Source organism: Loxodonta africana, chromosome 12 (assembly GCF_030014295.1).
Source record: "Loxodonta africana isolate mLoxAfr1 chromosome 12, mLoxAfr1.hap2, whole genome shotgun sequence".
Taxonomy (NCBI): domain Eukaryota; kingdom Metazoa; phylum Chordata; class Mammalia; order Proboscidea; family Elephantidae; genus Loxodonta; species Loxodonta africana.
Genome location: NC_087353.1, coordinates 54,308,304 through 54,332,413, shown reverse-complemented (window position 1 = coordinate 54,332,413; position 24,110 = coordinate 54,308,304). Strand labels below are relative to the sequence as shown.

General features: G+C 45.5%; 1 protein-coding gene and 1 long non-coding RNA gene across 4 annotated transcripts in view; both read left to right on the top strand.

The window, feature by feature from the left end:
• Positions 1-24,110, top strand: part of LMF1 (lipase maturation factor 1) — a 101,776-nt gene that overhangs the window by 19,585 nt on the left and 58,081 nt on the right. For 2 of the 3 annotated variants that reach the window (XM_003417699.4, XM_064295311.1), the window contains exon 3: positions 2,240-2,250. In XM_003417699.4, the coding sequence (XP_003417747.1) occupies positions 2,240-2,250 (11 nt within the window). Of the gene's footprint in view, positions 1-2,239; positions 2,251-9,289; positions 9,447-10,434; positions 10,513-12,723; positions 12,840-24,110 lie in introns of those variants that run through there. The other variant, XM_023557560.2, reaches the window with a different exon arrangement.
• Positions 20,560-23,059, top strand: LOC135232947 (uncharacterized). Its single transcript, XR_010323587.1, has 3 exons — positions 20,560-21,562; positions 21,656-21,736; positions 22,783-23,059. It is a non-coding gene; the product is annotated as an uncharacterized LOC135232947 (long non-coding RNA).

Genomic DNA, 24,110 nt, shown 5'->3' with positions numbered 1-24,110 from the left:
ATCCTGAGACCAGAAGAACTAGATGGCATCCGGCTACAACCAATGACTGCCTTGATAGTGAACACAACAGAGAACACCTGAGGGAGCAGAAGAGCAGTGGGATGCAGACCTCAAATTCTTATAAAAAGATCAGACTTAATGGTCTGAATGAGACTAGCATGACCCCGGAGGTCATGGTCCCCAGACCTTCTGTTAGCCCGAGACAGGAACCATTCCCAAAGCCAACTCTTCACACAGGGTTTGGACTGCCCTATGGGATAGAAAATGATACTGGTGAATAATGAGCTTCTTGGATCAAGTAGACACATGAGACTATGTGGGCCACTCCTGTCTGGAGAGGAGATGAGAGGGCAGAGGGGGTCAGAAGCTGGTTGAACGGACACAAAAATAGAGAGTGGAGGGAAGGAGTGTGCTGTCTCAGAGGGAGAGCAACTAGGGGTATATAGCAAGGTGTGTGTAAATTTTTGTATGAGAGACTAACTTGATTTATAGACTTTCACTTAAAGCACAATAAAAATTAAAAAAAAAAAAAAAACCCTCCGGGCCTCAGCACCCCTGACTCCGTAAAGGAACATAATTTCTTAAAATCATTTCCTCAGGCCCTACTCATCTCTCCCCATTGCCTCAAATGTCTCTCCTACTGTTGCCCACAGTGTCTCTGTTTTCAGTTTTACTTTTGGAAAATCACAAACATATTCACAAGCAGGAGCGATGATGTACCCGGTGATCGGCTGTTGGCTCCCACATTCGCCAGAGGACCCCTCACTCAGGTCGGCTCCTGTTTCTCCTGCTCCCACAGCCCTGCCTCCCACCAGTGATGTTCTGTCATTTCAGTCACACACGTTCCACTAGGCAGCCGTATTTTCTTCTCAACATCTTTGTTGAGATAATTCACATACCATAACATTGACCGTTTAAAGTCAATAACTCAGTGGTTTTTTAACATGGTCACAATGTTGTGTACCCATCACCTCTATTTCCAGAACGTTCTCATCACCCCAAATAAAATCCTGGGCCCAGCAGCAGTTACTGCCCTTTCCCTCCTGCCCTTGCCCCTATCAACCACTAATCTTCCTCTCTATGGATTTGCCTGTTCTGGACGTTTTCTTATAAGTGGGATCGTACACTCTATGGCCTTTTGTGACTGGCGTCTTGTTTCCAGGTTCACCTGTGGTGTAGCGCATCAGTGCTTTCATTCCTTTTCATTGCTGAGTAACAGGCAACAATGTCCAATAAAGATGGCTGTAGGAGGTAAAGATTGCTCTAGTAGTTTCTCTTCTCCCATCCAAATCGCAGATTGGAAAGATCTCGCAGGTGGAGGCAAGAGGGAGACTGTGTCCCAGTCATGTGCAGCCTCTGCCCCCATTTAGCTCTGACACCGTAGGAATGTCTGCTTCTGTGATTGGGTCCTTCGCACATCAGGTGTTCCTGTGTGGAGTGAAGGAGGTGCCATGTGAGCCCATGTGACTCTGAGGGCCTCACTGTGCTGAGGAGATCCAGAGTAAAGACAGACTTTTCTCAGACCATTAGCGGTGGAGACAAACCCACCAAATCCTCCTACTTTAGGTCCCTTCTGTAATAACCTGAGCTAATGGTAGTGGGGTACCCTTCCAGCCTTTCAAATTCCAGGGAATAGCATTTTTCTGCGGTGTTTGATTGAAGCTATGCTGCAGGAAAACCAAGTATTAACGTTAAAAAAAAAAAAAAAACCTGTTGTGTTGAGTCAGTTTGGCTCATGGCAACTCCATGTGTTACTGATTAGAACTGCCCCCTCGGGGTTTTTTTTGCTGTAATATGGAAGCAGTTCACCAGGCCTTTCTTCTGCAGTGTCCCTGTAGGGTTCAAGCCTCCAACCTTTTGGTTAGTAGTCGAGCACAAACCATTTGCACCACCCAGGAACCTAGTGTTATTTATATTCACTCAAAATATGTTTTGATTGGCCTGTTATGGGGTGGGGGACATGAGAAGGTGAATTTGCTGCAGCTTCTTTATGCAGGGGCAATCTAGCAGACATCCTGGCTACTTACTATCTACCTTAGTCCTCCAAGTCAGGTCCCCTCTCTGACGTCACCTCCCACTAGTGTTCAGGATGGCAGTCAGCTCTGCCCTGGGCAGGCACTGTCCCGGGTTCACTGGGGCAGGCGCTTTACAGGGTGGGTGAGTACGGCACTCTAATGTGTCAGAGTTGCTGGACAAATCAAACCAAAATTTTAATAGGTTTCCTCCTCTTGTGTTTCAGGTATGCTTTTGGTAAGTGAACATCATCTAGGAAAGAGCTCCATGAGAGTTCAACGCTGTGTGCTGGGGTATGCATCTTTATATACACATGTGCTCTCCCCCCACACGCTGAGGTATGCGTCTACATATATGTGTGTGTGTGTATATATATGTGTGTATATATATATATATATATACACACACATGTCCCCCCCACACTGGGGTATGCATCTTTATATATATATATATACATGTCCCCCCTCCACTGGGGTATGCCTCTTTATATATATACTTGTGTCTGCCCTCCACTGGGGTATGCATCTTTATATATATACATATATATGTATATATATACACACACACACGTGTCCCCCTTCTGCTGGGGTATGTGTCTTTATATATATATGTGTGTCTTCACTGGGGTATGCATCTTTATGTATATATACATGTCCCCCCTCTGCTGGGGTGTGCATCTTTATATATATACACACGTGTTCCCCCCTCTGATGGGGTATACATCCTTGTATATATATATATATATATATATATATATATATATATATATATATATATATATATATATATATATATATATATATACATGTCCCCCCTCTGCTGGGGTATGCGTCTTTATATGTGTCTTCCCTCCACTGGGGTATGCATCTTTATGTGTATATATATATATACATATATACACACACACACATATCCACCTTCTGCTGGGGTGTGCATCTTTATATATACATATATATATACACACATCCCCCCTCTGCTGGGGTGTGCATCTATATATCTATCTATATATATACACACACGTGTTTCCCCCTCCGCTGAGGTGTGCATCTTTGTGTATATATATACATCCCCCCTTTGGTGGGGTGTGCCTCTGTGTGTGTGTGTATATATATGTCCCCCTCCGCCGTCGAGGTATGCATATTTTTTTATATATGTGCCCCCCGCCCCCAGCTTTTCTCAGCTTGCTATTGTTTGAGCTCTTACAATCAGCTATTCAGGAATGCACCACGTTGTTCTGATGTGATGTTTGTCATTATCCCTTGGGACTCTAACCCCAGCCAGCATCCTTGCCCATGATCAGCTAACACACCTGTGAACTGTGAGCTTTCAGATCCACCTCATGCTTACGAAGTCCATCTCCATCTTGCTGGGAAAGAGGAGTTCTCTCAGGCATGGTGGTGACTGTCAAGTCGTATTGTAATGAGCACCTCTATAAGCGATGTTATTCACCCACCCAACTCTCTCAGGCCTGTTGATGAACATCCAGTCATATTGTAATGAGCACTTCCACAGGCAATGTTATTCACGCACTGCACCCCCTCAGGCATGGTGATAGTCATGCAGGCGGAAAGGATCCTCCGGTCTTTCCCACCTTGCTAGACACCATACCAAGTCCCCCATGGGCACTTGAGCCACGTGTAAATCTCTACATAGAGGAGGAATTTTCGGCAACAGGTTTGTTTTTTTTGTCTTTGGTAACCCTGGTAGGGCCACTCTGATAGGGTACTCATTTGGGCTCTGTACGGTGGAGGGAAGACACCCTGGTGGCAGAAACCGTTAAGCGCTGGCTGCTAACCGAAAGATTGGCGGTTTGAACCCACCCAGCAGCTCCACAGGAGAAAGACCTGAAAATCTGCTCCCGTAAAGATTACAGCCTAGAAAACCATACAGTGCAGTTCTAGTCTGTCACATGGGGTCCCTGGGTTGGAATCAACTCGATGGCAATGGCATTTTTTTTTTTCTTACTTTTATGGTAGAGGTGTTTCAGGCCTTTCCCCTGGCTCATGCTCTGGGAAATGTCCAAACCCAACATAAACATGCAGAGCAGGACTTTTGATCAGATACCAAGCTGGCTGTGGGACCGTGGCTGCTGGCTTTTCCAGCTAGAGGGTCAGAGGAGGCAGCCCCCGGAAAGACAGGACAGAGGACGGGGTCAGTGTGAGGGGAGCATCGCTCTCCAGTCTGCATAAAAGCCAGGGAGGCCATGGAGGGCACAGTGCAGGTGGGAGTTCACCCATCTTGAGGTCCTTGGGAAGAAGGACCCCTGTCTCGATTTCCTAGTGCTGCTCTAACAAACACCACAGGTGGGGGGCTTAAACAAACAAGTGTATTTTCTCACAGTTAGGAGGGTAGAAGTCCAAATTCAGGAGGCGCCGGCTTTAGGAGAAGGCCTTCTCTTCTCTGTCGGCTCTGGGGAAAGGTTCTTGTCTCTATCAGCTTCTGTTCCTCAGCTCTGGGGGAAGGTCCTTGTCTCTTTCAGCTTCTGTTCCTCGGGGATCTCATGTGGCGTCTATGTCTTCCCCTATCTGCACTTGCTGGCTTCTGTGCCTGATCTGTTCTTTTATATCTCAAGCGATTGGTTTAAGACACACCCTATACTGATGTGACCTCATTAACATAACAGAGAGCCTATTCACAAATGGGATCACATCCACAGTTATAAAGGGTTAGGATTTAAAACACATATTTTGGAGGGACACAGTTCAATCCATAAAACACAAACCAAACCCACTGCTGTCAAGTCGATTCCAACTCGTAGGTGCCCTATAGGACAGAATAGAACTGCTCCATAGAGTTTCCAAGGAGTGGTTTGTGGATCTGAACTGCCAACCTTTTGGTTAACAGCCGTAATTCGCCATAGCTCTTAACCACTGCGCTACCGGGGCTCCTGTTCAATCCATTACACCCCCAAATTCTCTCAGACATCAGGGAGGGAATGGAAGAGGCAGGCTTTTATTATAAAGGCCTCAGTGCTCTGCGTGGCCCAGACGATCTGAGATCTGGGCTCCCTGGCGGGAAGGAGCTGCACCCAGTCATATTCCCAGCACCTGTCTCCCACTTTTGGACCGTGTATCTCACTCTGTCTTAGGTTACAGGTGGGAAGGTGGTGGGAGGGCGAGTCGTATATCTGCTGGAGCATTGTGCCATCTCCAGTATTGTGCCTGTGGAAGAAAGCCCTGGTGATCTGCTTCCCAAAGGTTAAAGCCTTGAAAACCCTATGGAGCAGTTATACTCTGCACACATGGGGTCACCAGGAGTCGGAATCAATGGCAACTGATAACAGGAACAAAATCCCCACAGACCCTGGGTGGCACAGATGGTTAAGCGCTTGTCTTAGGCTGGGTTCTCTAGAGAAGCAAAACCAGTAATGCGTATAAATATATAGAGAGAGATTTATGTTAAGGAAACAGCTCACACGATTGTAGGGGTTGGAACGTCCCAAGTCGTTGGATCAGGATAGAGTCCTTTCCCAATTCGTGGAGCCGCAGAAGCTGGTGAACCCAAGAGGAGCAGGTTGGAGAGCAGGGATCCCACTCACTGGTTGTGATGGTTGAGGAATCTGCAAGGTCAGCAGGCAAGACCACAAGGTTTCTCCCAAGTCACTTAGCTGCAGGGGCTGAAGAACCCAAGATCGGCAGGTCGGGGAGCAGGACTCTTGCCCACAGGCTATGAAGATTGGCGAATCCCAAGATGGACAGGTAGGCTGCTAGCTCAAGTCCCAAGAACCAAAGGCCAGATAAGAGACAGCTGCTGGATCCCGAATAAGCTAACAACGTTTGCAAGGCGAGCAGGAAAGAAGTAGGCAGTGGAAGGTAGAGAGATGAAGGCTAAGGGGGCGGTCAGCTGCCATAGGCCCCACCCCTGCCGGTACCACTTAGCAGATTCCATCATGGGGGTGATCACATATCACATTTCAACAGGAAGGTGATGGCGACATTATACAACTGCCAAAACACTGAGAATCATGGCCCAGCCAAGCTGACACACAGTCCAACCATCACAGCACTCGAGTGCTAACCTGAAGGTTGGCAGCTGAAACCAATCAAGCAGTCGTGAGGCTGCCGTGAATTGGAATTGATGGAACCGTTTTGGTAAAGTCCCCAGATAGCTCCTGTGGTTTGAGTAAAAGGTATTGTTGTTAGTTGCTGTAGAGTCAGTTCTGACTCATGGCTACCGCATGTGTGTCAAAATTCTCCTCAAAGAAACCTGTATTCTCGAACATTAAGATAAACAAAGACTCTTTTCTACGAGATTTCACTTATTTATTTGAAATTGCAGCAGTGTTACTTTCCCCACGTGTCACTGCAGTCAAACCTTTGCACCCTAACCCCTTTACGTTGTAGTTGGGTGCTGTTGAGTCAGTTCTGACTCATGGAGCCCCCATGTGACAGAGCAGAGCTGCGCCATAAGGTTCCCTAGGCTGTAATCTTCACAGAAGCAGATCACCAGGTCTTTTTTCCTGCGGAGCCACTGGGTAAGTTTGAACCACTAACCTTTTGTTTAGCAGCCAAGCGCTTAGCAAGGTTGTTTCACCAGATGTCCTTGTGGAGAGGCACAGGGGTTTCAGAATTGTGTTGACAGAGCTGAGTTGGGGTACAGGAGCTCAGAAGACTGGTTCAGAACCAACTACAGGGCCTGTGAAAGAGCATTCACTGTGGTGACCAGAGGCCTGACTGAACACTTAAGTTTCTATGAACCTTCTATGCCTCAGAAGGTCTCTTCTCAGCTGAGGTGGCCTCAGGAATCGGTGAGGGCCTGTGCCCCAGGGCCCCCTCCTCCCCACTTGCAGATAATGTGATTGCTGAGTCAGGTGAATACAAATGGGGGCTGGATTTTCCCAGAGCCCAGGAAAACCACAGCCTTTGTTGTGACACAGCTTCCGCATCCCCAGCTCCTCTGAAGCTGAATGCATTAAAGATTGAGAGCTTTGAAGGCCACTCCATGTGGCCATGTGAACTTCAAAGCTCGAGGCTGGAAAGCGACAGACTCAGTAGCTCTGTGGGCGCTGACCACTTCCTGCCCCCAGTGGAGTGTGCTTCTGATACTTGGCGGCCAGGCAGGAATCCTGTTGCCCTTCATGCTGTCCATGTGCCGCATCTGGAAGGGACTCAGGAGCCTGGCAAGCTGGGCAGCTTGATGCCGGGTAGCTCAGCATGGCCTCATGTGCGGCCCCCGTCCCCTCATGCTGCCCAGTGCACGAGTGTGCTCACCTGGGGCTTAGCGCCTGCACCTGGTTCTAGAAGGGAGAGGCACTCCAGGAAGGGGCTCCTGGTCAGCCCAGTGCAGGGTTAGGACACTTCAAGGGTCATATAATGATACCTGGTATGTTACCTTTTCCCTCCTTATATGCTTCTACAGAATTTGCACTCAAAGGCAAGCCCTGCTGCCAGGACGGGTTGCGCAGGTCCACAGCAGCCACGGCTGTGCTGGGTGAGGGCAGGCTCAGGTGATGGGAGGCCATGCCCCATAGGACTTGGAGCAGCCCGTGGGGCACCGTGGGAGCTGGGGTTCACACCGAGAACCCTGGTGTGTGTACTGTCCCCGGCCCCCTGTTGTTGGGGCCCCTCTGCAGGCTCATCGTGCTAGGCGAGGAGGACGATGGGGTCTGCTGGGGTGTCGGCCGCTTCCTCTTGAGGCTCCTGAGGCCTTTGGAGTGTTTTCGGGCTGGAACGCACTGTTGTTTCTGTGAATTTTCTCTAGCTTAATGGACTCGGACATGTTCAGATGGCTTTAGTCTCCTAGGGCGGCCCTAACAAAGAACAACAGTGAGGGCAGCTTTAAAAAACAGAAATTTATTGCCTCTCGGTTCTGGAGGCTGGGAGTGCAAAATCGTGTGGGCAGGGCTGAGCTCCCTCCGAAGGCTGTAGGGGAGGATTCCTCCTTGTCTCCTCCAGCTCTGCGTAGCCCTGGAGAACCTTGGCTCATAGATACATGTTCATGTGGCATCTTCTTCCCCCTGAATGTGACTCTGTCTCCGCTGTTGTAAAACACCACTCAGAAGAGGTGAGGATGAAGACCACTCTATTCCCACATGACCTCATGTGACTTAACAGATCATAAAAGGAAAACTGTACCTCTAGACAAGGTCGTGCCCACAGGTGCAGGGTCAGGACTTCAGTGCGTCTTTTGAGGGGATACAGTTCACCCCACATCAGATGCTGACCTCACAGTGGTACTACAGATGGACGAGGGCTGTCCTTCCAGCCCGGCGTCTCTGCCCGCTCCCGGCACCGACTGTTCTTGCAGATGTCTCTTTATCGAGGCCTTACAACTCTCACAGCTCACTGGTACGATATGCTTCCTTAGCAAGTTTGATGTAAGACTTGGAGTTTTCTTTCAAGGATGGTGTCTCTATGTTCTCCTGGTCATCTGTGCTTTTCAGAGCTTTTGCCCTCAAGATTCGGGATGGGGGTGCTGGGAGCCAGAAGTGAGAACGCTTCTGGAGAAGCAGCTGTTCAAGCTTGATGTTGGCGTCAGGAGAGTCGTGAAAAGCTTCCGGGGTCTGCAGCACTCTCTGTTTAAACAGAGCTCACAGATTGAATTGTACACAGGCCTCCAATGCAGAAAGCAGGAAAACAGGGGTCTCTTTGGTTGGAAGGGGCCACAAGGTACCTGTCCCTAGTTGCACACAGCTTGCAGCTGCAACTGGAGGAGCTGGTGTGGGGTCCTTCCTCATGTGGTGGAACTGCTGTCCATGAAGTACTGATGTATTCTTACATGGGAAAGGAGCCCTGGCCATGCAGTGGTTAAGCACTGCTAACCCAAAGGTTGGTGGTTCAGACCCACCCAGCAGCTGTGCAAAAGGAAAGACATGACGACCTGCTCCCCTAAAGATTATAGGCTGCGAAACCCTATGGGGCAGTTCTACTCTGTCACCTGGTGATATGTGTCCGAATTGACTTGACAGCACCCAATAACAACACGTGAAAGGTGAGTTTTGGTCCCCAGGGTGGTGGCATTAGCCAACATGGCTCCCTGCGACTCCAGCCTGATCAGAGCAGCCAGGAAGTAAAGGGGGCATAGGTCCCACCTCAAATACCCTGCGCCCGTGTGGTGGGAGGGGTCCTGGTTAGGAGGTGTGGAGGACTCTCAGAGTTTAACCAGCACATACAGGCGGTGCTGGCACCTCTCAGAGTGGGCCAGGTGGTCTGTCCTAAGGGTGTGGAGATCCAGCAGCCTGCTTCCCTGTGCCCCTGGTGAGGGGCACCCACAGACTATGCTCTGAGTTCTGCCTTCTGTCGATGTGCCTAGGGGCCTTCCAGGTGAGGCTCACCTTGTTTTCCACGTGCAGCTCTAGCGGAGCGGAACCCTCCTCCAGGCTCAGCACTGTGCCAGTTGGCCGTGCAGTCACTCACCAGCTGTGGCTGTGGCGGGCATTTACGCCCGGACTCTCCAACTCCTGGACTTCTCTTGTCGCGCCTCCTGCAGCTGTTGTGAGTTAAATGCTTCTGTGACCTTGTACCCTCTCTGCTCTTAAATAAAAACAGCTTAATAAGAGGTTTACTGGCCCAACTGGAGGTTTTTATTAAAACCCATTAGTGCTGGAGCGGACCCTGCCTGCAGGAATTGATTACGTGCCAGAGCCCCGCACCCCTCAATGTGGCCGCCAAACCAGTTCCAGACTCGCGCTGCCGCGGGGCCACATTTGCTAGTGTTCATGTCCTCACCTGAATTTACAGGCACTTCTTTCTCCTCCCAGCCCCCGTGCTCCAGGAGCAGTTTGTTTTAATTCAATTACCACGCCAGCGCTGGCTGCCCAGGCATGGAGAGCGGCGGGCTCCCTTGGGGCTTCTTCCCATCCCAGTTGGGGTGCCTCTGGGTGCATTTGGTTGCTTACCCTGTCCACAGGGAAGATGTGTCCTCTTACAGCCTAGTTGCCAAAGTGTCAACTCAAAATGACACAGAACCTTCCTTCCTGTCCCCGGGAATGGGTGGCCATTTGGCAGTGTTGGAGTTTGGTCCCGTTGTCTGTCCCTGTCCTGTAAGGATACAATGGGTCTTTCTCAGGGAAGCCTAGCCTGGGTGACTTTAGGTCGCCACATGGCATATGCTGGCAGAGAACCGTCTCAGCTACAGAGACACTCATTTCCAAGGTGAAAGGGCAATCTTCCAGCAGCTGCCTCTGCACTGTCATTGCAAGTGGGTCTTAGCTGGCTCTGATGGCCAAAGAAGGACAGGCCCCAGTGGCTCTGTGTGGAGCTCCACTTCCACCTTGCACAGTGGCACTGGAAGTGAGACACGTCCAGTTTCTAGGCCTGAGGTTTCCCCTTAGTGCAGGAAACTTTATCGAATCTCTTCTGCCGAGGCTCCTGTGCATCAGTTGTGATCCATTCTCAGCCAGGGCCATAGTTTTTCTCGACTCCCGGGATAGAATGTTTGCCTCATTCTCTCTCTGTCCCACCTCTAATTCCCCCTGCTCAGGTCACTGGTAATACCCAAGCAGATGATGCTGACCAGGGGCCATGACTTCCTGCTGATGGGAGGGGAAGAACTGAGGAGGTGAGAGACTGGGGAAATGACAGAAAATGCCAAAGTCTGGGTCTAACTCAGCATAGTTGTCCACAGGCTCACCACAAAGAGTCCCTCGGTTGTCAAGAAGGACTGGGGATATGCAATCAGCACGCACACCAGCACACTGCAGGGGAGGGACCAGAGACAAATTGGGGTAGGAGGCATCAGGGCGCCTGGAGCCTGTGGTGGGTGCTTGTCTCTTGTATTGTGGATTCCGATTTCCTCATGCACACACACTGCAACTCTACACGCATGAGCTGTAGCTCTACATATAACACACTGTAACTATACACATAAACTGTAGCTGTACGTATAACACATTGACTACACACCTGAGCTGTAATTCTACATGTAACACACTATAACTACACACATGAACTGTAGCTCTACGTGTAACAGTGTAACTACGCATATGAGCTGTAGCGCTACAAGTAACACAGTGCAACTGCACACATGAGCTGTAGCTCCACATATAACATACTGTAACTACACACATGAGCGTTAGCTCTGCATATAACACACTGTAACTACACACGTGAGCTGTAGCTGCACTATAACTCTACGTGGGCAGTTTGTTTTTTTAGCATAGTCTTTTTCCATCTGATTTTTGTCACCATCTCCACTCTCAACCCTGCCACATGAACCACCTGGTTATATACTTCCATACCTTTTACATTCTTAGATCTATATACAGGCACAGACACACACGCTGTCAGTTTTCCTCTAGGCACTGCTTTAGCTGCATCCTGAACATTTTGATACATTATGCATCTTAGTTACCTAGTGCTATTGTAACGAAATATACCACACATGGGTGGCTTGAAAGAACAGACATTTGTTTTCTCAGAGTTTTGGAGGCTGGAAGTCCACGTCAGGAGTCGTAGGTGTCCTGGGTTGTGAGGGCAGCCTGGAGGCCAGAGAAGGGCTTCTGGTGTGATCAGACCCCGTCTGTGCCCGCGGGCTGGCCTGGAATCTCCAGAGCCTGCTGTGTGCCCCTGGCATTTCTCACCTCCAGTACCCCATTGTGGGTGCAGGAGGAGCCAGCCTCGGTGAGCCTAACTTCTGCCCCTGCGAGTAACAGGGAGAGGCGTTGTTAGGATGACCTGGAGCAGTGGCTGTTGGGCAGTTTCTTTTTAAAACAGAAACCTAAAACATGGAAGCCATGCTCTGTGGCTGTTATAGTAGCTGCTTTTGCCTGTGGATTCACTGAGCACATGTACGATGCAGTTGAGTACCGTAAATGGTTACTGAGTAAAAAAAAAAATGGTTACTGAGTACACACAGCAAATCCCCTCTTGGTAACGTGTGCCCTCCCCTTACCAGGAATCCTATGCCTCTGCATTGATTATGGGCATGTTGCCTGAGCCTTCCATCTATGTGCCTTTCACAAGGCAGAGCGCTGCTGCCTTTTCATTTGGTTTAAAAAAACCTAAATTAACCAGTTGCCGTCAAGTCAACCCCAAGCATCAGAGTAGAACTGTGCTCCACAGGGTTTGCGGTGGCTGGTTTTCCGGAAGTGAATTGGCAGGCCTTTCTTCTGAAGTGCCTCTGGGTCAACTGGAACCTCTAACCTGCCAGTTAGTGGCCAAACATTCACCATTTCCACCACCAGGGACACTCCATCCCACTGGTGTTATCCTTGACACATTGGAGTGTCTTTGGGCACTTGGAGGGCTGACTGCAGACAGGATGTAGCGATGTGTTTGTGAGGTATGTACCTTAACACTGAGTCCTCCTTGCTGGCCACTGGACACCTTCCCTAGGAGCCTTGTGCTTCTTTCTCCAGGTGGGACCTCCAGGCCCTTGTGTGTAATGGCTGAGCCCACCCCACAGCTCACCGGCTTCTGGGCCTGTGGGCCTGCTCCATCTTACTTGTGTGCTAGCTTGTCTGTATCTGCCCTCCTCCCTAGAATGTCAGCCCCGCGGGGCAGGGCCTTTGAGTTGTTATCTGCCATCTCCCAGTGCTAGGACGGGCAGAGCTCAGTTCCAGCACTGACCAAACCCCGCACGAGCCCGCATGGAATCGAGGATCAGGGTCCACATGTAGGTGTTTTAAGCAGAGCAGACACCTGGTGGTCACCACCGCCACCTTGAAGGAAACCCAGCCCCTCCCCCAGGTCATTTTGGAGCAGGAGTGGCACATGGTCATGAAGCACACCCCATAGCATGGATCCTGATAGGTGTTTTCCTTGATTTCAGCCTCACGTCTTGCGGGCCCAGCACTGCGAGTACAGCCTCAGCGCATGTCCTGGCTTCCCTGAGAGGTCGTGTGCTTCATCCCTGTGTGACGTCACTGGCTTCAGTGGCACCTGCAGGTCTGGGACAAGGCCCCTCTTCCCCTTAACACGGTTAGCCAGATGTGTGCAAGGAGCTGCTGCAGTGTCCCAGGTCGGTGGGTTCAACAGCAGAAACAGGACGGAGCGTAGCAGATGTGCAGGACAGTGAGGTTGCTCTCTTGGGCCCGTCATGGGTGGTGGTGGGAGTGATGACCAGTCACAGTGGGACACCCTCAGCTGCCTGGGACTTCGAAGGCAGTGTCACCCTGGTGCAGCGGGGCTGTCACCCCCATTGTGCAGAACACACACAGCTAAGGAACCTTGTCCACAGTCACATCCTCAGGAGGCCACCTCAAAGAGCAGCAGCCAGACCTGGTCTGGGATTTTCTAAAATCTTTACTGATGTCACTGTGAATATTTATTTCACTCTGATGGATTGTAATCCAGTGCTATCATGATTTTTTTAAATGCATTTTTAAAGATTTTTATTGTGCTTTAAGTAAAAGTTTACAAATCAAGTCAGCCTCTCATACAAAAATTTTTATATACCTTGCTATATACCCCTAGGTGCTCTGCCCGTAATGAGACAGCACACTCCTTCTCTCCACCCTGTATTTCCGTGTTCATTCAGCCAGCTTCTGTACCCATCGGCCTTCACATCTCCCCTCCAGACAGGAGCTGCCCACGCAGTCTCATCTGTCTCCTTGATCCAAAAAGCTCTCTCCTCACCAATACCTTTTTCTGTTTTATAGTCCAGTCCAATCCCTCTCTAGAGAGTTGGCTTTGGGAATGGTTCCTGTCTTGGGGCTAACAGAAGGTCTGGGGACCATGACCTCTGGGGACCTTCTAGTCTCAGTCAGACCATTAAGTCTGGCTCTTTATGAGAATTTGAGGTCTGCATCTCACTGCTGTCTTGTTCCCTCAGGGCTTCTCTGTTGTGTTCCCTGTCAGGACAGTCATCGGTTGCAGCTGGACACCATCTAGTTCTTCTGGTCTCAGGCTGATGTAGTCTGATTTACGTGGTCCTTTCTGTCTCTTGGGCTCATAATTACCTTGTGACTTTGGTGTTCTTCATTCTCCTTTGCTCCATGTAGGTTGAGACCAATTGATGGCATCTTAGAATGCCACATGCTAGACGCCACTCACCGAAGTGGGATGCAGAATCTTTTCGTAATAGATTTTATTATGCCAGTTGACCTAGATGTCCCCTGAAACCTTATCATGATTTATTTTGTTGCTCAGATTGCCCCAGCTTGAGCCTTTGGGAGCTCCTTCAAGTTGGCTCCTGGCTCCTTTGAGCAGCCCTGTTATTTGTTTTTGTTTTCTATCTTTTCCTCACTTTCTGGCACTACAGAATGCTCCAGTCTGTGAGTCAAGCTCTTCTCCCAGGAATCCTGGCTCCTTTTAGTGGAAAATGGTGTTTAGAAACCAAGGTCTGGGTATGGGTGTGCTCATTGCTACTGGGGCGTCACTGCTTCTAGGCTCTCTGGAACACTTTGCCAACATCGTTATTCAAAGGCATCAATTCTTCTTCCGTCTTCCTTATTCATTGCCCAGCTCTCACATGCATACGATGTAATCATAAATACCATCGCTTGGGTCTGGCACACCGTAATCTTCAAAGTGACATCTCTGCTTTTCAACACCCTAAAGAGGCCTTTTGCAGCAGATTGGTCCAGTGCAATACATCATTTGATTTCTTGACTGCCGCTTCCGTGGGCATTGATCATGGATCCAAGTAAAATGAAATCCTTGACAATTTCAATACTTTCTCCCTTAATCATGATGTTGCTTATTGGTCCAGTTGTAAGGATCTTTGTTTTGTTTTTTATGTTGAGGTGTAATCCATACTGGAGGCTGTAGTCTTTGATCATCAGTAAGTGCTTGAAGCCCTCTTTACTTTCTGCAAGCAAGGTTGTGTCATCTCGGCAGCACAGGTTGTTAATGAGTCTTCCTCCAATCCTGAAGCCATGTTCTTCTTCATATAGCCTGGCTTCTTGGATTGTTTGATCAGCATACAAATTTTGAATAAGTATGGTGAAAGGGTACAACCCTGACACACACTACTCCTGATTTTAAACCACTCAGTATCCCCTTGTTCTATTCGAACAACTGCCTCTTGGTCTATGTACTGGTACGGCATGAGCACAATTAAGTGTTCTGAAATTCCCATTCTTCCCAATGTTATCCATGATTTGTTGTGATCCACACAGTGGAATGCCTTTGCATAGTCAATAAACCATAGTAAACATTTTTCTGATATTCTCTGCTTTTAGCCAAGATCCATCTGTCATAAACAATGATATCCCTCATTCTGTATCCTCTTCTGAATCTGGCTTGAATTTCTGTCAGTTCCCTGTCAATGTACTGCTGCAACTGTCTTTGAATTATCGCAAGCAAAATTTTGCTTGCATGTGATATTGATGATACTGTTCAATAATCCCTGCATTCTCTTGGATCATCTTTCTTTGAAATAGGCATAAATATGGATCTCTTCCAGTAAGTTGACCAGGTAGCTGTCTTCCTAATTTTTTTTTTAACTTTTATTATACTTTAAGTGAAAGTTTACAAACCCAAGTCAGTCTCTCATACAAAAACTTATATGCACCTTACTGTATACTCGTAGTTGCTCTCCCCCTAGTGAGACATCACACTCCTTCTCCCCACCCAGTATTTCCGTGTCCGTTCAGCTAGCTTCTGTCCACCTCAGCCTTCGCATCTCCTCTCCAGAGAGGAGCTGACCACATAGTCTCATGTGTCTACTTGATCCAAGAAGCTCACTCTTTTCCAGTATCATTTTCTACCTTATAGTCCAGTCCAAGCTCTGTCTGAAGAGTTGGCTTTGGGAGTGGTTCATGTCTTTGGCTAACAGAAGGCCTGGGGACCGTGACCTACAGGGTCCTTCAAGTCTCAGTCAGACCATTAAGTCTGGTCTTTTTATGAGAATTTGAGGTCTGCATCCTACAGTTCTGCTCCTTCAGGGGTTCTCTGTTGTGTTCCCTGTCATGGCAGTCATCAGTTGTAGCTGGGCACCATCTAGTTCTTCTAGTCTCAGGCTGATGTAGTCTCTGATTTATGTGGCCCTTTCTGTCTCTTAGGATCATAATTACCCTGTGTCTTTGGTGTTCTTCATTCTCTTTTGCTCCATGTGGGTTGAGACCAATTGATGCATCTTAGATGGCTGCTTGCCAGCAGTTAAGACCCCAGATGCCACTCTCCAAAATGGGGTGCCGAATGTTTTCTTAATAGAATTTATTATGCCAATTGACCTAGATATCCCCTGAAACCATGGTCTCCAAACCCCCACCTCTGGTACGCTGGCCTTCGAAGTGTTCAGTTTATTCCAGAAACTTCTTTGCTTTTGGTTTAGTCCAGTTGTGCTGACCTCTCGTGTATTGTGTGTTGTCTTTCCCTTCACCTAAATTAGTTCTTCTCTACTCTCTTAACTGGTGAATCCCTCTCTCCCTCCCTCCCTCCCCCGTCTTGTAACCATCAAAGAATATGTTCTTCTCTGTTTAAACTATTTCTTGAGGTCTTGTAATAGTGGTCTCATACAATATTTGCCTTTTGCAACTGATGAATTTCACTCAGCATAATGCCTTTCAGATTCCTTCATATTATGAAACGTTTCACAGATGCATCGCTGTTCTTTATCAGTGCATAGTATTCCATTGTGTGAATATACCATAATTTATCTGTTCATCCGTTGATGGGCACCTTGGTTGCTTCCATCTTTTTGCTAATATAAAGAGTGCTGCAGTGTATATGGGTGTGTATATATCTGTGTGTATAAAGGCTCTTATTTCTCTAGGATATATTCCAAGAAGTGGGATTGCTGGATTGTATGGTAGTTCTATTTCTAGTTTTTTAAGGAAGCCCCAAATTGAGTTCCAAAGTGATTGTACCATTTTACATTCCCAGCAGCAGCGTATAGGTGTTCCAGTCTCTCCACAGCCTCTCCAACATTTATTATTTTGTGTTTTTTGGATTAATGCCAGCCTTGTTGGAGTGAGATGGAATCTCATTGTAGTTTTCATTTGCATTTCTCTGATGGCTAATGATCATGAGCATTTCCTCATGTATCTGTTAGCTACCTGAATGTTTTCTTTAGTGAGGTGCCTATTCATATCCATTGCCCATTTTTTAGTTGGGTTATCTCTCTTTTTGTAGTTGAGTTTTTGCAGTATCATGTAGATTTTAGAAATCAGACGCTGATCAGAAATGTCCTAGCTAAAAACTTTTTCCCAGTCTGTAGGTAATCTTTTTACTCTTTTGGTAAAGTCTTTGGATGAGCATAGGTGTTTGATTTTTAGGAGCTCCCAGTTGTCTAATTTCTCTTCTGATGTTTGTACATTTCTACTAGTGTTTTGTATACCACTTATGCTATGTATTAGGGCTCCTAGTGTCATCCCTGTTTTTCTTCCATGATCTTTATAGTTTTAGATTTTATATTTAGGTCTTTGATCCATTTTGAATTGGTTTTTGTGTATGGTGTGAGGTATGGGTCTTGTTTCATTTTTTTTGCAAATGGATATCCAGTTATGCCAGCACTGTTTGTTAAAGAGACTGTCTTTTCCCCATTTAACAGACTTTGGGCCTTTGTCAAATATCAACTGCTCATACGTGGATGGATTTATGTCTGGATTCTCAATTCTGTTCCACTGGTATCTGTTGTTGTACCGGTACTACTGTGGTAATATAATATGGTCTAAAATCAGGTAGTTTGAGGCCTCCCACTTTGTTCTTTTTCAGTAATGCTTTGGTTATCCGAGGCCTCTTTCCCTTCCATATGAAGTTGGTGATTTGTTTCTCCATCTCATTTAAAAAATTTCACTGGTATTTGGATCGGGATTGCATTGTATCTATAGATTGCTTTGGGCATAATAGACATTTTTACAGTGTTGAATTTTCCTATCCACGAGCAAGTTATGTTTTTCCACTTATGTAGGTCTCTTTTCGTTTCTTGTTGTAGCGTCTTGTAGTTTTCTTTGTATAGGTCTTTTACGTCTCTGGTTAGATTTATTCCTAAGTATTTTGTCTTCTTAGGGGCTATTGTAAGTGGTATTGATTTGGTGATTTCCTGTTTGATGCTCTTTGTTGGTGTAGAGGAATCCAACTGATTACGTATGTTTATCTTGTATCCTAATACTCTGCTAAACTCTTGTATTAGTTTCAGTAGTTTTATTGAGGATTCTTTAGAGTTTTCTATGTGTAAGATCATGTCGTCTGCAAACAGAGATACTTTGACTTCTTTGCCAATTTGGATGTCCTTTATTTCTTTATCTAGCCTAATAGCTCTTTTTTTTTTCTTAATAGCTCTGGCTAGGACCTCTAGCACAATGTGTAATAAAAGTGGTGATAAAGGGCATCCTTGTCTGGTTCCTATTCTCAAGGGAAATGCTTTCAGGCTCTCTCCATTTAGGGTGATGTTGGCTGTTGGCTTTGTGTAAATGCCCTTTATTATGTTGAGGAAATTTTCTTCTATTCCTATTTTGCTGAGTGTTTTTATCATGAATGGGTGTTGAACTTTGTCAAATGCCTTTTCTGCATCAGTTGATAAGATTATGTGGTTCTTGTCTTTTGTTTTATTTATGTGCTGGCTACATTGATTGTTTTTCTGATGTTGAACCATCCCTGCATACCTGGTATGAATCCCACTTGGTGAATTATTTTTTTGGTATGTTGTTGAATTCTATTGGCTAGCATTTTATGAGGATTTTTCCATCTAAGTTCATGAGGGATATTGGTCTGTAATTTTCTCTTTTTGTGGAGTCTTCACCTGGTTTTAGTATCAGGGTTATGCTGGCTTCATAGCATGAGTTTGGGAGTATTCCATCCTTTCCTATGCTCTGAAATACCTTTAGTAGTAGTGGTATTAAGTCTTCTCTGAAAGTTAGGTAGAATTCTCCAGTGAAGCCATCAGGGCCAGGGCTTCTCTTTTTGGAAGTTTTTTTAAATTAATTTTTCAATCTTTTCTTTTGTTATGGGTTTATTTAGTTGTTCTGCCTCTGTTTGTGCTAGTGTAGGTAGGTAGTGTGTTTCTAGAAATTTGTCCATTTCCTCTAGTTTTTCAAATTTGTTGGAGTACAACTTTTCATAGTACTCTGTTATGATTCTTTTAAATTCAGTTCTGATATTGCCCATCTCATTTCTTCTTTGGTTTATTTGCTTCGTCTCCTGTTTTTATTTTGTCAGTCTGGCCAGTGGTTTATGGATTTTGTTAATCTTTTCAAAGAACCGGCTTTTGGTCTTTTTAACTCTTTCAATTGTTTTTCTATTCTCTATTTCATTTAATTCCTGCTCTAATTTTTATTATTTGCTTTCTTCTGGTGCCTGAAGGTTTCTTCTGTTGCCTGAAGGTTTCTTCTGTTGCTCTGTATTTGTTCAAGCTGTAGGGATAATTCTTTGATTTTGGCCCTTTCTTCTTTTTGTATGTGTGCATTTACTGATATAAATTCACCTCTGAGCACTGCTTTCACTGTGTCCCAAAGGTTCTGATAGGAAGTGTTTTCATTCTCATTGGATTCTATGAATTTCTTTATTGCGTCCTTGATATGTTCTGTAATCCAGTTGTTTTAGAGCAAAGTGTTGTTCAATTTCCATGTATTTGATTTCTTTTCCCTGATTTTTCTGTTATTGACTTCTAGTTTTATGGTTTTATGGTCAGAGAAGATGCTTTGTAATATTTTGATGTTTTGGATTCTGTTAAGGCTTGCTTTATGGCCTAATATGTGGTCTATTCTAGAGAATGTTCCATGTGCTTTGGAAAAGAAAGTATACTTGAATGCTGTTGGGTGTAGTGTTGTGTATATGTCTGTGAGGTCAAGTTGGTTAATTGTGGCATTTAGGTCTTCCGTGTCTTTAATGAGCTTCTTTCTGGATGTTCTGCCCTTCACTGAAAGTGGTGTATTGAAGTCTTCTACTAGTATTGTGGAGCTATCTGTCTCACTTTTCAGTGTTGTTAGAGTTTGTTTTATGTATCTTGAAGCCCTGTCAGTGGATGCATAAATATTTAATATGGTAATATCCTCCTGGTATATTGTCCCTTTAATCATTATATAGAGTCCTTCCTTATCCTTTGTGAAAGATTTAAGTTGGAAGTCTGTTTTGTCAGAAATTAGTATAGCCACTCCTCCTCTTTTTTAATTGCTTGATACACTTTTTTCATCCTTTGAGTTTTAGTTTGTATTTTTAAGTGTAAGGTGTGTCTCTTGTAGGCAGCATATAGACAGATCGTGTTTTATTATCCATTCTGCAACTGTCTATTGGTGCGTTTAGCCCATTTACATTCAGCGTGATTATAGATAGGTATGAGTTTAGTGCTGTCATTTTGATGCCTTTTTTTGTGTGTTGTTGACAGTTTCATTTTTCCACTGATTTTTTTGTGCTGAGTAGTTTTTCTTTGTAAATTGTGTTCCTCTTTTTCACTGTAGTTGATTTTGTTTTTGCTGAGTCTTTATGTTTTTCTTGTTTTTTATTTTGATATGTAGGATTGTTAGTCTTTTTTGTGGTTACCTTCACATTTACCCCTATTTTTCTGAGTTTAAACCTAACTTGTATCTCCCTATATCACCTTGATTTCCTCTCCATTTGGAAGATCTATGCCTGCTTTATTTAGCCCCTCCTTATTTATTTAATGTTGTCATCTTTTACATAGTGATGTCACTGATTCTCTGTTTTGAGCTTTTTTTTTTTTTAAATCTTGATTTATTTTTGTGATTTCCCTATCTGGGTTGATATCTGGGTGTTCTGTCCAGTGTTCTAGCATTGATTTTATACCTGATATTACTGATTTTCTAACCAGAGAATTCCCTTTAGTATTTTTTGTACTTTTGATTTGGTTTTTGCACATTCTGTAAGCTTCTGTTTATCTGGAAATGTCTTAATTTCGCCTTCATATTTGAGAGACAGTTTTGCTGGATATATGATTCTTGGCTGGCAGTTTTTCTCCCTCAATGCTTTATATATATGTCATCCCATCGCCTTCTTGCCTGCATGGTTTCTGCCAAGCAGTCTGAACTTATTGATTCTCCTTTGTAGGTAGCTTTTCACTTATCCCTGGCCTCTCTTAAAATTTTCTGTTTATCTTTGATTTTAGCAACTTTGATCATAGTATGTCTTGGTGACTTTCTTTTGGGATCTGCCTCGTATGAGGTTCGATGAGCATCTTGGATAGATATCCTTTCATCTTTCACAATGCCAGGGAAGTTTTCTTCCAACACGTTGTCAAGAATTCTCTCTGTATTTTCTGTTTTCCCTCCCTGTTCTGGTATTGCAATCACTTGCCAAGTTACTCTTTTTTGTAGAGTCCCACATGATACTCAGCATTTCTTCATTTTTTAAAATTCTTTTATCTGACTTTTCTTCAAATATATTGTTGCCAAGTGTTTTATCTTCAGTCTTACTAATTCTGCCTTCCACTTCCTCAGTTCTGCTTCTCTGACTTTCTGTTGAGTTGTCTAATTCTGTAATTTTGTTGTTAATCTTCTGAATTTCTGATTCCTGTCTCTCTGTGGATTCTTGCGGCTTATTAAATTTTTCATTAGTTCTTGAATAATCTTTTTAATTTCCTCAGCTGCTTTATCTCTGTGTTCCTTGGCTTGTTCTGTATTTTCCTGATCTCTTTCCTGCTCTTGTTCCTGATGTCTTAAAGAGTCCTGTATATTAATCTTTTGTATTCCTTATCTTGTAATTCCAGGAAGGCACCTTCATCCAGAAGATCCCTTGAATCTTTGTTTTGAGAGCTTGTTGAAGTGATCATGGTATGCTATGTGTATGTTATTGTATTAGTTTACTTTATGTTTGCTTACTGTGTCCTAGCTTATTGCTTTGTTTGTTTTGATATGCCCAAATAGGCTGCTAGATTGAGCTGACTTGATTATTGGAGCCTTTGAAGCAGTAATGTCCTATTACCAGATGGCTAGAGCTGTTACCAGGTATATGAGCCTAGAAGTCCATTCGCTATTCGTGTATAGATTCAGCTCAGGGGTCCTGATAGTCGGTCACCTAATGTGTGGTATAGGCTCTCACCTACTATCTTAGAAGAGCAGTGGTGATTTTTGTATGTGCAGGTTTCTGGTAGCAGCAGGGGATCACACTCTGAGGAAGGCAAGGGGCTGAAAATCTTCCTCCAAGTGTCTGTGAGGAAGGCACATACCTGTTCTCTAGCACGTCCTGGTGGGTGGGCTCCGCAGCCGTACCATAGGCACCCGGTGCTTTTACCTGTAAGGACTGGTAGGCACCGCTTATCCTTGGAGCCCTTTCGCAGATGGCTAGGTGGTGTGGTTGGAGCCTCCAGTCCTCAGGCTCCTGCTGTGGGTACGTGAAGGCCTTGTTTAATAGGCATAGCAGTATCAAACATCCAAAACCTGCCTCTCCACCACACAGCTGAAACAGTTACAGTCAGGCCTCAAACAGATTGGCCCTTGAAATATAATAGCCAGATCCTGTCTGGTGTAGTGGGAAACGCTGGTGGTGTAGTGGTTAAGTGCTATGGCTGCTAACCAAAGGGTTGGCAGTTCAAATCTGCCAGGCACTCCTTGGAAACTCTATGGGGCAGTTCTCCTCTATCCTGTAGGGTTGCTATGAGTCAGAGTCGACTCAACGGCACTGGGTTTGGTTTTTGTATCTGGTGTAGTGGAGCCACCTGGATCCATGCAGGGGTGAAAGACAATGTCTGTGGACCGCTTGTGCCTGGACTGGAGCTGCTCCTGCTCTGAGTTTCCAGATTAGGGGAGTCAGAAGAGTATTTTCCCCTGTTTGTTAATTTCTTCCTTCTCCAAGGCCTGGAGAATGGCTCAGGGAGCACAGCAGGACCTATCGCAGGCCCAGGGAAATCAAATGTTAATGAAGCTGGCTGGGGAAAAGGGAGGAGGGATCACGTAGGTAGGAGAGAATTCTTTGAAAAGGAGTAGCTATTAGATCCTTGCAGTAAATTAGACAAAATCGCTTATCTTGTGCTCTGTTTTATCTCTGATTCCAGAGGCATGTGTAGCCTGTTTGCGCTGGCTGGATCCCCACTGCAATTGCCCCAGGGGGTCAGGGCTGCGTCCCATACTTGCCTTCTTTCACTGAAGCTGCTGCGTCCTAAATGCCACGGCCTGCCCCAGTACAGACATGCTACAGGGTCAAGGGCCCTCAACTTTGCTTGCCTTCTTTCGCTGAAGCGACTGTGTCCCCAAAAACTACTATCAGCCCTGCCACAGGTGCGCCAAGGAATCGGGTGAGGTGCTGCCACGGGCTTAGCAACTCCTTGCTGCTTCTGCACCGCCTCTCCCTCCCCCATCACTCAGTCTGATTTCTTAACTTTGCCTTTGATGCTCAGGGTTCCTAGCTTGTCATATGTATAATTGATTTACTTCTTTTTTGGAGTCTAATTTTTTTGTTGTTGTTGTTGTAAGAGGGATCACCGGAAGCATCTGACTACTCTGCCATCTTGGCCCCACCTCCTGTCTTTCTAATGTCTTGACACAGACAAGTGAGTACTTCAGTGCTTCATCCATTTGTTGAAACATCTCAATTGGTATTATTTCAATTCCTGGAGCCTTGTTTTTCTCCAGTGCCTTCAGTGCAACTTGGACTTCTTCCTTCAATACCATCAGTTCTTGATCATATGCTACCTCCTAAAATGGTTGAACGTCAACCAATTTCTTTGGTAGAGTGATTCTCTGTATTTCTTCCATCTTCTTTCGATAATTCCTGGATCATTTAACATTTTGCCCATAGAAACCTTCAAAATTGCAGTTTGACATTTGAATTTTTTCTTCTGCTTTTTCAGCTTGAGAAATGCCTAGTGTGTTCTTTTTTTTTTTTTTTTTGGTTTTCTAACTCCAGGTCTTTGCACATTTCATTATACTTCGTCTTCTTGAGCCACCCTTTGAAATCTTCTGTTCAATTCTTTTACTTCATCATTCCTTCCATTCACTTTAGCTACTTTATGTTCAAGAGCAAGTTTTGGAGTCTCTTCTCTTCTCCATCTTGGTCTTTTCTTTCTTTCCTGTCTTTTTAATGAGCTTTTGCTTTCTTCATGTACGATGTCCTTGATGTCATCCCATAACTCTGATCTTCAGTCATTAGTGTTCACTGCGTCAAGATCTGTTCTTCAAATGGTCTCTAAATTCAGGTGGGATATACTCAAGGTCATATATTGGTTCTTATGCGTTTGTTTTAATTTTCTTCAGCTTCACCTTAAACTAGTATATGAGCAATTGATGGTCTGTTCCACAATTGGCCCTGGCCTTGTTCTCACTGATGATATTGAGCTTCTCCATCATCTCTTTACACGGATATTGTCAATTTTTTTTTTAATTT